At 34.8% G+C, this 16,206-nt stretch overlaps 1 protein-coding gene across 5 annotated transcripts in view; it reads left to right on the top strand.

Annotated features, from left to right (window-relative positions):
* Positions 1-1,771: 1,771 nt before the first annotated feature.
* The window catches only part of LOC143240717 (rho GTPase-activating protein 45-like), a 96,083-nt gene continuing 81,648 nt past the window's right edge, over positions 1,772-16,206 (top strand). The window contains exon 1 of one of the 5 annotated variants that reach the window (XM_076483631.1): positions 1,772-1,911. Coding sequence is in view for 2 of the 5 variants with exons in the window: in XM_076483629.1 (XP_076339744.1) it covers positions 13,617-13,772 (156 nt within the window). In the remaining 3 variants the exon portion in view is untranslated. Of the gene's footprint in view, positions 1,924-13,394; positions 13,773-15,643; positions 16,061-16,206 lie in introns of those variants that run through there. The other 4 variants (XM_076483632.1, XM_076483629.1, XM_076483628.1 and 1 more) reach the window with 4 other exon arrangements.

Genomic DNA, 16,206 nt, shown 5'->3' on the forward strand with positions numbered 1-16,206 from the left:
GTACTGGTTTTACTTATGTAAGGACAGTACAAATTACAACGTTAAGCATCCCTTATGTGACGCCATTTTAGTGTCGACTGAATGAGTGACAGACAACACACTGCAGTATAGTGGTGCGAGTTGTTAAAACAGGTGATTCTTACAGGGTTCCATCGACCCCTTTTCAGGAAAAATGTAACATTTTTTGAAGACAAAGGTATTTTCTGAAGCGATCGTGTTGTATAAACGAAAGTTTGCAAGCCCGGTTTAAAATCTTATGTACAATGTAGAAACGATTTTGATATTTACTGGTGATAACAATTTAACAAGAAATCACAATTAGAAATAAATTAACCAATTAAAAAATAATCACGATATGAACATTTCTCATATTTGATGTGCTACCATCTGTCGGTTATAATATCAAATATATTTAAAGAAATATTAGCAGAAAGACAAAGTCTTCTTGACTTACAATACTACACTCTACGGTTCGAGATGGACACAGCATAGTCTAATGCGGTTTTGCTCTAAAACAAACAAATGGAACAACAAGTATATCTAAAGGACCGTTCACAATTTCACCATTAACAATTATCAATTATTGTTCTAGAATTTCAAGCGCAATATGCCCGTACTTTAATTGAACATACAATTTTGAAATAAGAAACCTGGTGTGAAGTGAGAAACTGAAATAAGCATTTTATTAGACACACTTGAGACAGAAAACGTTAAAATTTATTAAACCTTTCAACATTGTAGTCTGTGCTTGATTTATAAAACAGTGTCGTAATTTTTTATTTACCTCATCCTTACTAACAAAATTTGAACGACTCATGAAGAAGATGAGATTTATTAATTTCGTTAATGTTTGTTTTCGATAATCCTTTTTTTTTTACTTTTCGTTTACAATACATCATTTATTTATTATTGTATCGTAATTCAGTATACGGATTTAAGACTAGCCTACAATTTGTGAAATATTTTTTGGGATTATCGCGGAAAATATCTATAATAGCAAAGGTATCCAGCTGATAAATCTACACATCTTAATAATTATTAGTTTTTATTTTACGACTTTGAATATATTTTGTTAGACCATTGTAATAAATTAGCTACAGTATTTACTAGGTTAATTTTGAGTTTTGGTTTTTCAAAATAATTTTTTTTATGATAAGTTTTTGATAATACAAAAAAAGTTATTTTTCACACACTTTTCATTACCAGTCAAATCCATTCCAAACGTTTCGGTTCAGTTACAGAACTGGTTTCAACCGTCATGTTTTAGCCCTAGCTTTCTTGTTCATTAACCGGATATAATATTTTTACAAATATTGATACATAAATGGCAACATATGCATAATATGCTTTCATCTTAAAATGAATTAATTTGAATAATTAATAGTTCACCACTTAACACAAGAAAATAGATTAAAAAAGTTCCTACTTCAATAATACAAAAAAAGCGGTATCATTGTGTTGAAGCATAAATGTATATTTTCCGTGTTTAACTTATTTTTATTTTTATTACACGTAGCCCTTTAATGACCAGTAATAAACTAAAATAGTTTAAGTGTTTGAAAGTAATGAATTCAATAATATAACAGGCCTTTACGTTACATTTTATCACTGAAGTTAACGTTTTGCTGAAGAAAAAAAGCTTTACAAACGGATAAAAGATTTTGTTCACTTACTCGACAAACCATGTGTACTTAAAGATAACAAAGAAATTTATACTAGTGTTTGTACAATAATACCATGAAACAACTACAGTAGTTATCTGTAACCTTCTCACGGGACGAAGCGTACTAGAGTTGATAAAACTTTCAGTTTGAAAAACGTAGTTAAAATCTGTCTGGCACACATTTAAAATTGCCGTATCTTTGCGACTAGGTACGTGCCATTTTTACGTCAGATTTTGGCCAACAGAGGGTAAGCACAAATGTAAATATTCTTTTTTTTTTTTTTTTTCCTAACGTAAATTCAGAGAGGTTATTTCTGTTAGTTTATCTGTCAGTGTTTTATAAATTAAATAGTGCACACGTTTGTTTCTTAAAGTATGTGGAGTGAGGCAATAAGTGAAGGTTGACCAATTCCTAAAAATCTTTTGAGGGAAAGTAAGTAAAAGAGAATGTGATATATTAACCACACTATACCTACCTTATTAGTCGTTGACGAGTTTTATCTTCTAATACCATGAGCGTATTTGTGGTTTAAGATCTTTTTTATATTATAAACGTGCATAAACTATGACTGTTAATGTCATAGCGTAAACTATGTTAAGTAAGTGAAGTGTAATTATTATTGATTTTCATTGCGATATTTAGATGTTGTTTTCTGATTTTTTAGGGTAAAGATCAATAATAGAATATTATTTATTTTATCCAACTCTGCCGAGCGAAACGAAGCAGAGTTGAGTATACAAATTAGGATATAGTTATAAATAATTATCCAAATTCTTATCCGAGGATAAGGATTGTTGCCTTGTTTATCTTATGCTAATTACTAACAACTTAAGTAGTTCTTCTCTTTAATGAACGATAACAACAGGTTCACGAAGTTTCTTAAACTGATATACTAAAATTACTGAAGTAATTATAATACAATTGCAGAACTGTTGCTAGTTTCTTAAAAGATTCCAGGCTCGAACCCAGAGGCGTGGAATTTTTTTCAGGATGATTTCGATCATAGTTTTATATTCTGAGTTTTAAATACACCAATTGAGGAATCTAGGCATTGGCCCCGTGCGTCAGTGCCTGGCAAACGTCTCCGTACAGTGGTATGCTGGATTACGGTACATCAAATGGCGGTCGATCACTTAACCTAATACAGCCACAAAGTCGAAATACCAGATGAAATATATCTTAGACTATAGGCTATTCCACGACAATCGTGTTAATATACTACGAGTTACAAATTAACTACTCGGCAAGACCTAAACGAGTTACAAATTAACTACTCGGCAAGACCTAAACTACCAATATATTAAACTCTTAAAAACTAGTAAAACGTTGGTAACTATTTGGACAATAGATGGCAATGCTGTTCTTGCAAAACGTTATTTACTATTTAAAGACAACAAAGCCCTATGACCTATATCTATCACGCCAATATCCTCGCCCGTTGCAGTATCAATCGACTCTAAAGCTGCACCAAACAGAGGCGCTTTCTGACGTAACAAATAAGTTTGTGTTTTTAAAATTGTTCTAGCCATATAGAGGGTGGTCAAAAAAGTGGCCCCACTTTTGATCAAATATGTTTGGTCATTTTATAGGCTAAGAAACTACAGCAGGTGTACAACACTTTATAATAAAATGTAACTAAAATCATGAAAGTTCAGATATTTACAAAAACCAGTGTTAACATTAGGATTTCAGATGATATATGAACAAATCTCGTCGTTTTACATAGTTGTCTGTTAACTAATAAAAGAAATAACAAATCAACAACATTTTCAAGGGAGACGCCTTTTTTGTTTTGTCCACTCTTGTGTGTGTGTGTGTATATATACACATCAAGTGGATGATGCGCTACTTTGGACATATAACTAGGTTTGAAGGTAGGTTGGTAGAAACTAATGAATAATAATATAAAGTCAGGTGTTGTTAGCGCACAAAAATCATAGGCCTGGTATAGATAGGTGGTTAAAGTGTTCAACTCGTAATCCACGTCACAGCAAACATCCTCGCCCTTTCAGCCGTGGGGGCGTTATAAAGTTATGGTCAATCCCACTATTCGTTGGTAAAAGAGTTGGCGATGAGTGGTGATGACTAGCTGTCTTTCCTCTACTCTTACACTGCTGAATTAGGAACGGCTAGCGCAGATATCCCTCGTGTAGCTTTGTGTGAAATTCAAAAACAAACAAAACAAAAATCACAATCATTGAATGAAATTCCCCATTACGTTTGCTTAGTCGTCAAGGAGATATATTAATACAACATCACTAAATTTTGTCCAATCGGAACCTTCAGTTAAAACTTTATAATAATCCGTATGTTTTACCTGCAGCACGTTTCAGTTTTGAAAATGCCCAAATTAAAGTAAACTCCTTCAGATCAGCAGGGTGACAGTCCAACGAGATGACCACAAGATTCACTGCCTTTATATATTTAATAATTTGCAAGGTCACACAGTTGACCAAGTAGGAATATGTCTTTAAGAATCCATTTTCCCCCGCATGTTTCAATGTATTAGGATTTATCAAAAATAACACTTGAACATAAAAATACACAGATCTTTATTCTAATCAATCAATACTTAAATGAGATGGCCAAATGTACATAAACAAATATTTCTTTCGAAGATATAAGTTGGATAATGCATATTTTGTTACTAGGTTACAACTAATTTTCAGTGTTCATAAAACATTTATTTAAATATAATTTTGAGAAAAAAATTTTTCTCGTCATATGACGGGCATTCAGCTCTTCAAATTATATCTAAAACTAATCTAATCAAATATTGAGCAATAAATGTGTAACTAGCATGGTACTGTTTGCGAATTCTGCTATCTTAATGCATCAGTCTTTGTAACTTTAAGATATCGACTGGTATTTCAGGTACCATGTTTTACATTGCAGTACCTATACAGTACAAACAGTTCATTTCACGAGTTTCTTCCTTGTTCAAAAACACTTGCCAGTTTGTATGTTTGTGGTCGGAAATGAATAGTGTCATCTATCATTCATCGAAAGATACTTCCTCACACAGCTGTTGTAGCTTATTCTATCAAATTGGCCTTTTTGTACTAATTATTTGTTTATCCAGATGTAATTGTTATTTTAGTCCTTTTGTATTGTAATAATAATGATGATAAAATAGAGAATTGGTTGTTTTTACAAGGAACTGGAGGGAATCTATGATAGTATATAAAGCAAACTGTTTTACAAGTGCTATTTGTAAACATTGGTTTCATTAAAAGTACTGATTAAAATGTGATATGTATATATGTGTGTATTTTCTTATAGCAAAGCCACATTGAGCTATCTGCTGAATCCACCGAGGGGAATCGAACCCCTCATTTTAGCGTTGTAAATCCAGTCTTACCACTGTACCAGCAGTGGACTACTAAATATATATTTTTATTACCTTTTAATTCAGTACATATGCTGATTATTTTGTACTGTTAGCTAAGTACGGATTTAATACTAATCTAAACGTTTCGCCCCTCATTAGCACAGCGATATGTCTGCGGACTTGCATCGCTAAAAACCAGGTTTCGATACCCGTGGTAGACAGAGCACAGATAGCCCTTTACATAGCTTTGAACTTGCCTACAAAACAAACAAATATACTTAAACCTTTTAACTTTGATAAACCTTGTGTTGTTATTAGGATTACGGCCGAAAAAATCGCTAACAGCGATGGTACCCAACTGATGAATCTCTGTATGTCAATCATTATATGTAAGAACGGTATATTAATTAACTATATGCATAACTAAGATAAGTTTAGGTAAATTGTGATTAGAAGTTAATAATAATGGTAAAGAATAGTGTGTATAAAAATTATGAACACATTCATACATATATGTATATAATACCTTATGCTAGTATTATTTATAAAAAAAATTAGGAGATGTGTAACCAGTAATATTTTACCAATAATGCATAGTAAGCCTAGTTTGAACAACATAAAGTCAAAAGGTTTTTTATTTATTTGGCTTAAGTTATGCAAATGTGAAAGTTGGTGGATTTAGGAAAGTAAATAAAAAATGATATTAATACATAAAACGCGTTTTTATATATTCTAAGATAGCCCACAAGATGGCGCTCAATACATTTGAGTTTATCAAATACGGATTAGGTTTGTGATTACAAAATAATTTGTACTTTCTAAAACTTATTTCCTAATGAATAATAAATTTACCAACAGTAGCAAAAAATGCTAAGAGAAGTAATTAAATAAACTTGTTTATGTGGTTTGTTGAAAAACCTGTACATTTCTTGGTAATAATATCGTGGTTATTTACGGTAAGTATTAACTGGGCTCGGCATGGCCAAGCGTGTTAAGGTGTGCGAGTCGTAATCTGAGGGTCGCGGGTTCGCATCCCCGTCGCGCCAAACATGCTCGCCGTGGGGGCGTTATAATGTTACAGTCAATCCCACTATTCGTTGGTAAAAGAGTAGCCCAAGAGTTGGCGGTGGGTGGTGATGACTAGCTGCCTTCCCTCTAGTCATCTAATAACTAGTCATAACAAGCAAAGGAATTTAACTACTAAATTAGGGATGGCTAGCGCAGATAGCCCTCGAGTAACTTTGCGCGAAATTTAATAAAAAACCAAACCAAGTATTATCTGTCACTTGAAATCCGCGATAGGTTAATCACAATTGACTTAGAAGAAAACATATAATGTAAAGTAATCATAGATCCTAGGCCTAATGACATCCATTTCTTTGCAAATATTCGGTGATTTACAACGTAATGCCTCCACCAGCCTCTCAGTGGCGTAGCGGTAATTCTGATGTTTCATAATGCAAAACATTGGGTTTCTATATCCGGTGTGATCACAGCACAGATAGTCCATTGTATAGCTCCGTGCCTATCCACAAGCAAACAAATGCAACGAAACATTTCGAAACAGCATTTCATATAACATTTTAGTTTCTCGTGCGTCCAGACCAAGAGAACGAGTTACGAGAAGACTTTCTGGCAGACAAAGGATCCAAAATGTTGAGTGATCCAAGATCATTATATCGGATTAAGGAGAAGATTAAAACGTTATCTTTAGGCCAGCGCAGTTTGTTTGTTTGTTTGTTTTATCACGGATTGCAGGCCTAATGGCTTACATTCATCTGTCAGTACTGAGCTGAACAATGTAACAGTTTTTCTACTTTGTTATGTTAGTTAGGATGTCAATGTCTGAGATTAGCGTCCCCAGTGGCACAGCAATATGTCTGCTGACTCACACCACTTAAAACCGGGTTTCGATACTCGTGGTGGGCAGAGCACAGATACCCTATTGTGTAGCCTTGTGTTTAATTCTAAACAACCAAACCGACAACTTTGTCTATTAGCTCAAAATTAGAGACGGCTAGCTCAGATGTCACTTATCCAAAATAACTAAACTCAATTCACTTCGTTTTATTATTAGCATACTTACTATTATGAACAATGAGCGTATACATGAAAGTTACTAAGTAAGATTTTTATGTTATTTCAACTTGTTGGTTCATTCATTCTGTCAGGAATATGGCAACCAATGTTTAATCACAAGTCAGTTTAAAACAAGCAAAGGAATCTAACTGAGGACAGGACTTTATCCAGTTATAGTCGTTTGACATTAAGCAAGCATGGTTAATTGAGAACTGTAATTTCATTCAGTTGCAGGTCAGCTTAAGTTCCATAAACATGGCTAACAGAGGACTATAGTTTTAACTAATTTTAGGTCAGCTTATATGTTGTTATCAACCAATCGTGCGTGACGAAACGGCATTTTGATAACACCATAGCTAGGCTTAGTAGTAGCTTCTGATGTTCCAAAGTATGCACATTATACAGTGAACTGTTATAACTTTGTGAAAATCCGTGAAACAATGCAGTCAGAGTATCTCTTAGAAACAGTATTCAGTAACAGAGCTAAATATGCAGTGTTTGTGTTATTTGGCCCCTTGTAAAAAGGGCGTTTTTGTGTCCCGTTGTTCTTGCATTCTTCCTCCACAGTTGACCGTTTTGCACGCCCTCTGCATCAACTAATTAACATTCTTTCGCGTGACCAAAGAGTTATAAGTGTAACCACACCTTCACTGGCTGGATTTTATGACGTCGGCTGTACTTCGTTGGTTCTAAGCGTAAAGAAGTTTTATTTAACGAAATTCGTGAAACAAACATAGAAGAAGAAGAGAAAAGGGGAAATATTATTGTTTTATTGTTCTCATAATGTCACGAAACTCACCGAGAAGCGAGACAACCACTTTATTATTTACAGTATTAGAGATATCAGTTTTGGATGCAAGATTTATAAAGTGGTGTGTTTACTGGCTACACGTCACGTGACGATAACTTCGGCAGCAAATGGATGAAAACTTGAGTTATGATTTTAGATCATAAAGCATTTACTTAAAACAACTATACGTTGAAGTTTAATAAATGGTGCAGGCCATTAGCTCAATAAACTGACATAGAATTAATCTAAATTTCCTAAGATGGCCGAATCTTCTCAGATATTAGTGGGTTTACGGCCGAAAATATCGTTAACAGAGAAGGTATCCAAGTGATGAAGAAGTGTATTCTGATCGTTATAAGTAAGAGCATAATAAAAGTACATTTAGTTAGCTTCGTTTTTGATCTAATTAGCTATTTTATTATAAGAAGTAAATATGTACGAGATAAGATATTTTTAAAAATCCACTTCGTATTCAGTAGTCAGAGTTCGTGTTCTGTTTTTCTCTTTACGTTGTTCTACAGTTGAACAAGTTACAAAAGTACACTCATCTACTGGTTAGTAAGAATGGAGGATGACGCGGAAGAAACTGGAGATATACACATTTTAACAGTGGTTGATAACACTACCGGTGTTGAATGTTTTAATGTTACAATGTTCTTATGTTCGATCCTCCCACTGGCACAGCAGCATATCTGCGGATTTACAATACTAGAAACTGGGGGTCGATATCCGCGGTGAGCAGATCACAAGATAGCCCCTTGTGCAGTTTTGCGCTTAACTACGAACAAACTATCATTCGATTGTAGCGTGTGGTGGTCAAACCTGGAAAGTGAACTCATGTAGGACATATCTATCTATACCAACCTATAAGATCTTAATATTACTTACACTCTTGTGCAAATTAATTGAAACAAGACGGGAAATTACGAGTTTTTTCGATTTTTTGCATTTTCTTTCTGAGAATCCAAAAATTACTCACAAATTAATACATGATATGACCACCTTTATTTTTCAGAAGATCATTAATCCGCTTTGGCATCTAGTCCACCAGTTGACTGCAATCTTTACTAATATTTGGATCGCCGTACCACACATCAATTATGGCCTAAATTATCTTATCTTTCGTAGTACAGTCTTTTCCCCAAAGTCTTTCTTTACAAGTCGCCCAAAGATTTTCAATAGGATTTAAGTCCGGAGAGTTTCCAGACCAGTCCAGCACCTTTATTCGCGTTGTAGTCATAAATAAATTTCTTCACAAGTTTCGATGTGTGGCACGGAGCCAGATCTTGCTGAAAAATACCAGATCCATCTGGAAATATCTTTTTTTCAATTCTGGAACGACTCTTCTCTGCAAAACTTCGATGTACTGTGGTCTTTGCATCATACCTTCTACGATATGTAAGCCTCCGACGCCATAGTAACTGAAAAAGCCCCAAAACATCTTCTTCAAGGGATGTTTTACGAACTGATTGATGTGAGATTTTCGAAGTTTCTCACCTGGAGATCTGCGAACATGTAGACTTCTTTGACCCTGTACGAAGAAATGAGTCTCGTCACTGAATAACACTCCATTGTTCTTGTTCCAGTTCTTGTATTTCAGGCCCCATTGATACCGTTTTTTCTTCATTTTGTTGGTAAGAAGTTGTTTTTTGACTGATCTCCTTGCCCTTCTAATTCAGTTTCGAACGACGTAATGTTCCTCAAAATTTCGTCATACATCCCAAAAACAGATCGTCCGTACTGCAAAACACAGATAATGACGCCGTCTGTATGATAAAATGACTATTAAAGGAAATCAGCGGGTCCAGCGAGCCTACACCGGCTGCCATGCTGAAAATATTGTAAAATGACCATTGGTTTCAATTTATTTGCACAAGGGTGTACGAGTTATTAGTCACTGTTTATTTATTTATTTCCAATGAAATCAGCAGTGCTATTCGTGAGGAAGAGAAGCAGAGTGAACCGGTGATATACTGATCCCCACCCTTTTACCTACACACCACGATGCTTAAGAGGAGTCTTTCCTCGCGAACACCTCTGTGAGCCCTTTTGCTGTCTCACCACGTGACATTTATATTGACATCTTGACCAATAACGTTCTTAAAGTATTGTGTTATTATAACACTGTGTTTTGATTACGTTATTGTATTTATTAACAACGTCATCCCTAATCCTAAATTCCCTTATCACACTTACGTTAAAGGTGAGGTCCACTAATAGATATACCTTGTTGGTCCACAAAAACAGAAGACATAAGTAAAACCACAACCTGTTTACAGTGGTTAGTTATTGTTCCTGAAGTTTGGAAAGAATCATTAGTGTTTTTATCCAATTTGTTTTGTTAGCCTTTCGTTGCTTTACATTGAGTATTGAAACAAACACCACCACCAAGCAAGATAATAAATATATTTGGACCCCAGTGGTAGTAAACGGTAAAATGTTAATAATTGGAGAATCAAGTTTAAAAACCACCAATGAGTGCGTAGATTTTACCCTTCGATATTATGTAATCTTACAATCACAACGTACTTCCCCTGTTGAGGAATTCCAAGACATTACATTCAATTGATAGTTAAAACGCCTACATAATAGAATATTAGCTAATCGATTGTTGTGAGTCATTTCTGGACTCGTATCACGAGACCAGACTGGTCTTGTTCCAGGTAGGGATGTGTCTCTCCTTTTCAAGTCGATAACTAACTATTTAGATCTAACATAGAGAGGTAGGGTTTTGTTCAGTATTGATCAACTGAAAGCTTTTGATCGTCTTGAATTTGGTTATTTGTTTTCTTTACTTTAGCTGTGTGGTTTTGGTGTCAGTTTCTTTCGATGGATAAACCTTTGTTATTTTGGTATTTCTCGTATTATTAAATATAATGTTTATACTACTGACAATACAAACATTACCCGAGGGCTTCGTCAGGGGTGTCCTCTATCGGCGATGTTATACATCCTGTGTGCAGAACCTTTACATACCGTGATTGTTAGTCATAATGATATTTCGGGTGTCACGTTTTTCCTACTAGTATTATGTTTCAACATGTTGATAATATTACTTTAACACTTAGTGACGTCTCTTCTATAACTCCTGTCACGAGAATTTTTTTTTAAATTTATAGATGTACGTCGTGTAGGCTGGTTAATTATAATAAGAACAGGGATCTGTTTCTCGGACGTTTGATTTCTCGGGGAGTGGTGGTGTTTGAAGGTATTACTGTCTCTTCACAAGGTTTAACAGTTCCTGGTAGTGTTGAGATGTATTGACATAATAACTTTCGACGAGTCACTCGTATTTTAACATCTCGACCACATAGAGATTTATACCTATTGATTTTTGATTATTGTTGATTATTGATACTTGAATTTCCTCACTACTAAAGTAACCTCTTCAGGTTCCTAATGTGGAAGCGTCTACTTTAGTTTTATTACGAAAGGAGTGTTTGACCTTTCTGTTGGTTGGGGGACACACGAAGTATTGTTTGAACCAGTTCGCGAAGGTGGACTGAATTTTGAGGATATTCATCTCCGTAAATATATGTTTATATATTAAAGCTGCTTCAGAACTTCTTATCTGGACAGTGTCATGAGATTTAAAGGTCGTTCGTTACTAAATGTTTATTTTGGTCTTTAGGATGATTTGCAGCTCGGAGTTGACGTGTCTTCCTGTCAAATGATTAATCGTTTTATGCGTGATTTACCTCCATTATATTGACGAGATCTTTAAAGGATGGATGATATTTTCGAGTGGTTTCACTTGGCGGCCAACTCACAATTTTCTGGAAATGTTCTTGTTACCTTTGTTTCTTAACCCTAATTTAGTGGATGGATAATTGTAAGCGAGCATTTAATTTCCCTCAGTTTGTGGCTGTAGGTGTCACCTGATTTTGTCATTTACATTTTGAGATTATCTCTCGTTTTCTCCGAGGTTATTGCCAGCATCGAATATCCGAAACAAATTTCTCACTCACCATACCCTCCCTTCTAGCTTTGTCAGTTCTCTCATAAACCGACTTTCTTGATACATTTTTGATTAAAACGTCTAAGGAACAACACAGTTTACAAACCCTAGGCTTAGTCATGTTTTTCTCATTCAAATGAAACAGAAAAAAAATCCAGTCCAGATCCCTGCAACCATTTTATACCCCGAAGGTTATATAATCATGATAATTCTGCACTTTAAACATGCGGAACATTCGGTCAGAATATGAATTATCCCTGTTGATACATCTAAAAATTAGATTTTGATAAAAGAAAGTTTGGCATGTGAAAGTCAAACAATACTCAATTTTTACGCGACTTAGAACCCCTTTAAATCTGATGTTTTTGTTATTTAACTGTCTTTATCTGTTGCTTTAACGATATTTGTTTCTGTTTCTATAGTTTGTTGATGGTAAAAACCTTGTTTGTTCCGAATCGTTTAACAAACATTCTTTGTGACCTTGTGTTTTGTGATAAGCCCTCACGCTCATTATTTGTGTGTTATAAGCCTACAACAAAACAGTGTTCTATCTTAATCCATCGTGGGGAATTGAATCCTGGATTGTAGGATTTGAAGTTCGTAAACTTATTGCAGACCCACCATAATACATAACTGATAAGGTGGAAAAAAATTCGCTCGTAAGGAAGTGGTAAGTTCACGGGCTCTCAACTTTAAAATTCTGGGTTTGATTTGATTTTCCAATATAATTTTGTTCAGAAAGAAAATAATGGGGAAAGAGTCGTTAGAATATTCTAGTACTTTCGTGGGCTCTACCAACTGTAAGTTTGAGACAAAAAAGAAACTAAACTTGGCTGTTTATAATCGAGTTCAGTTGCTAATTCGCAAATTTAGATTTTCGAACTAATAAAACTGCTTCTCGTAAAAGCAGACTAAATTACACCGTCAGAAAAACAAGTTTGGCTTTTATACATGTGTGTTCTATTACAGTATGTCACAGCAGCATGGTCGTCCGGAAACCGTTCCGGAATTAAACAGTGTACTGGGAAGGGGCGGAGACTTATTTGATATGGTAACCACCTGTCCTGAACAAACATCTCCCATAACTAGGCTTGGTCGTTCCAGGTAACGGTACTACCGTTAACACTAGCCATGACAGAATGGCGTGATTTCGTAACGAAGCTAGATCAGTATTGGAAGGTGCTGCATTGATATAGTAAAGTAATTTGAGAAAATATTAAAATCATTAATTTAATAACAAGGTGTTATTTTGCTAAGAGGTGTCGCTTTGTAGTTTTAGTAGTTTCGTCTGCAGTTAATTTTATTTGGAATGTTTACTACGAGGTTAATTTATCGCGAGAATAATTAAAGTTTTCATCGCCTATTCAGTGAGAAACGAAGGATCTTCCGAAAAGTACTACCTTAAGGAAAACAAGTACCTATCTACATTCTAACATTTTGTTATTTCGGTAACCCTGGTTACAGTAAGCCTAAGGAAGTGTACGAACCACAAAATTATGCTACAGTTGTTATAAACCAAGAACTTCGATATTGTGATCACGCAGAGACTGTTAGGAAAAAAAAAGGAAAAAATAATTATTATAAATTTATAAGCTGGTTTATTGAGGTATGGGGAGTTTATTGTTAAATTTAGTTTATTATTTATCTTACAATAGATTTGTAAAGAGAAACAAAAACCACCAGTAAAGTACATTGGGTGTTCTTCTTAGATTCGGTCGCTTTTGATGCAGATTTGTTGCATTTTAACAATGACTGGTGAAAGGACGCGTACGTAGTTCCTAATTATAAGAAGGTATGCTGGAACACCTGGACAGGTGGGTCTCCGCTAATGAGAGTCTAAGACGGCGTAGTTCAAGTATGACCAATGTGTTGGAAATTGCAAAAGCATTATGCATCGCCTGTAAAAATAAACAAAGAGGGAATCAAAGTAAAAGCTGTTTCTATATTCAGGTATGTTTAATGTTAATCCAAGTAAAAACTATTCTTATATGCAGCATATCAGTAATATTTTAATCTAAATTGCAAGCAAAAGCTATTTTTATATTCAGGTACTTTTCAGTCTAAAGCCAAGTAAAATATGTTTTTATATTCAGGTACTTTTCAGTCTAAATCCCAGTAAAATCTGTTTTGTTTTTATATTCAGGTACGTTTCAGTCTAAAATAAATTAATAACAGGTTATTATTTTTTTTCTTTCCTGTAGTATAGTGGTTAGGGCTACGATTTCTCTTTCTGTTTACAATCCATCCTAAATTGTGTGTGTATCATGGGGACTTTTAATGGTAATGTGCAATGGTGAGATTTTAAACAGTACGAATCAGAAGATACTGGAGGGGTAATGGGACGGCAGCTTTGTTTGTAATAACAAAGTGCAACATTTTCTAGTAAACAGCGCGAGGTGATATCTCCCAGAATTGTTAATCTAATTCAAATTCTAAATACTGCCCGCGTGATGTACAGTTGGAAGTTTTACACGATATCTATCATAGGGAATAGCACAGGTGTTACTCTTGTCTGTGTGTACGTTTAGGCTTACGGTTGTGAGTGTGATGACCTAAGATGCAATTGTTTCAGAGACAAGAACTGAAATGTCACTGCTTACTTTTAGAGGTCAAGTTACATCCGGTCCTTAAAACTTTAAATACGTTGACCTGAATATTGGAAATATTCGTAAGTTCTCCTTCGTCTCGCTTGTGTCCAAAGTCTCGAGTCTCTGCGCATAATGTTCCGTTATAATTTTAGGGAATACTTTTTGTTATTTTCATTTATTTCGTGTAAGTACGACTTCGTTGTTTCTGGTTTTACAGTTGATGATCTAAAACACGGGGCTGGAAGCTTTCATGTTGTTTTACTGTGGCATAAAACACGGGGCTGGAAGTATTTTTGTTACTTCATGTTTCTCATGCATATAGTTATTTACAAGTGAACAATCCACGTCTTTGTATTCAAGCGAATTTCGAAAACTTGTAAGGTTTTATGCAATATTTTTCACGACTATCTCGTATTTTGGCAACATTATATTCTAATTAAATAACTTGAATCTTAACATATGGATATTTTCTAGACCACCTCGTGCCCTCAAACTATCTTCTTCAATAGCTTACGTTTTCATGACAAGATATATTTGTCTGCTAGTTTCGCTGAATTCTCTGCTCGTCAGTTTCGACTGTAAGAGCGAAGCAAACGAAAACATTAATTAGTTCTTACGTTTTGGTGGAGCGTTCAGGATTTGTAGTCTTTGATATATAGTCCCTCTACTCACTCCTAAAATACCTTAGGAATTAAGTCTTTGAATAATATATGAATCGTTACAGTTAATTATTTGTTATAACTAAAGGGACTGGATAGTAATTTACTAATGAATTTTTCATTTCGTCACCAAAATATGTAATTTCAGTGAAGAAAGAAATTACGACTGAAGTGTGCTAGGTTATTAGTAGTGACTATGTACCAAAGTCTACAGATAGGAAAAGGTTCTTTATTAAGACATGCTTTACAAATGGGTTATTTTTTAATTCATTAGCTTGTGTTTTAGCGAAAGGATACGTTATGGACTAGCTGCACTTTTAACGTAAGGATAATATATTGACTAATTCGTGTATTAACGATGGGGTATTTTCTGAACTAATGTTTTAACGATAGGATTTCTTCCTAACTAACTCAGCGGAGGGATATTTTTCTTGACTATCTATTGTTTTAATGTAGATTTTGTTTCTTAACTGACTTGTGTTATAATTAGGAAAGGGGAACAAAAAGAAACCGGACATAAGAACCTCAGCCTCGATTTAAATAAAGAAACGAAGTACCCTTGGTGTGGAAGCAAAAAAAAAAAAAAAAAAGAAAAGAAAATATTGCCCTAAAAATTTCCTTGCGAAAACTAGTTCAAGGTATGAACACGTGTAGTGATAAGACACCTTGCACCCCCTAGGGGTGGGCCATGTCTGCTCACTGTCTCGGCGATTTCTCTAGGTGATGTAGTGATTAGATTTTACCCATTATTAAACTCTGTCTCCGGTTCATAAACTTTTACGACTCGGGTAGCGAAGATCAACCTTCCTTATGGCTCCAGAAGATAGTCCTAAGGGCAGTTAAGACCCTGTTCATACGAACTTTGAAATGTAACGGTTGATATACAGTGACGACAACAAACTGACTGCATGTGGTAACTAACTTTCAAAAGCCCATAAACGGACAAGATGAGTCTCGTGAAATCTCTTGGCTCGTGTGGCTTTCAGTTCGGGTAAGTAATGGTTGTCTAAGCTCTTTTGTTTTGTTTTTAGATTTAGCAGCTATGGAAATAGCTTCCCTTGGAAGGTGATGGAAATAGATAAATGGGTTGCAAGAAACCATATGTAGCATATGCGCTTGTCACACCTTAATTTTATA

Source organism: Tachypleus tridentatus, chromosome 13, assembly GCF_004210375.1.
Source record: "Tachypleus tridentatus isolate NWPU-2018 chromosome 13, ASM421037v1, whole genome shotgun sequence".
In the NCBI taxonomy this organism is placed as follows: domain Eukaryota; kingdom Metazoa; phylum Arthropoda; class Merostomata; order Xiphosura; family Limulidae; genus Tachypleus; species Tachypleus tridentatus.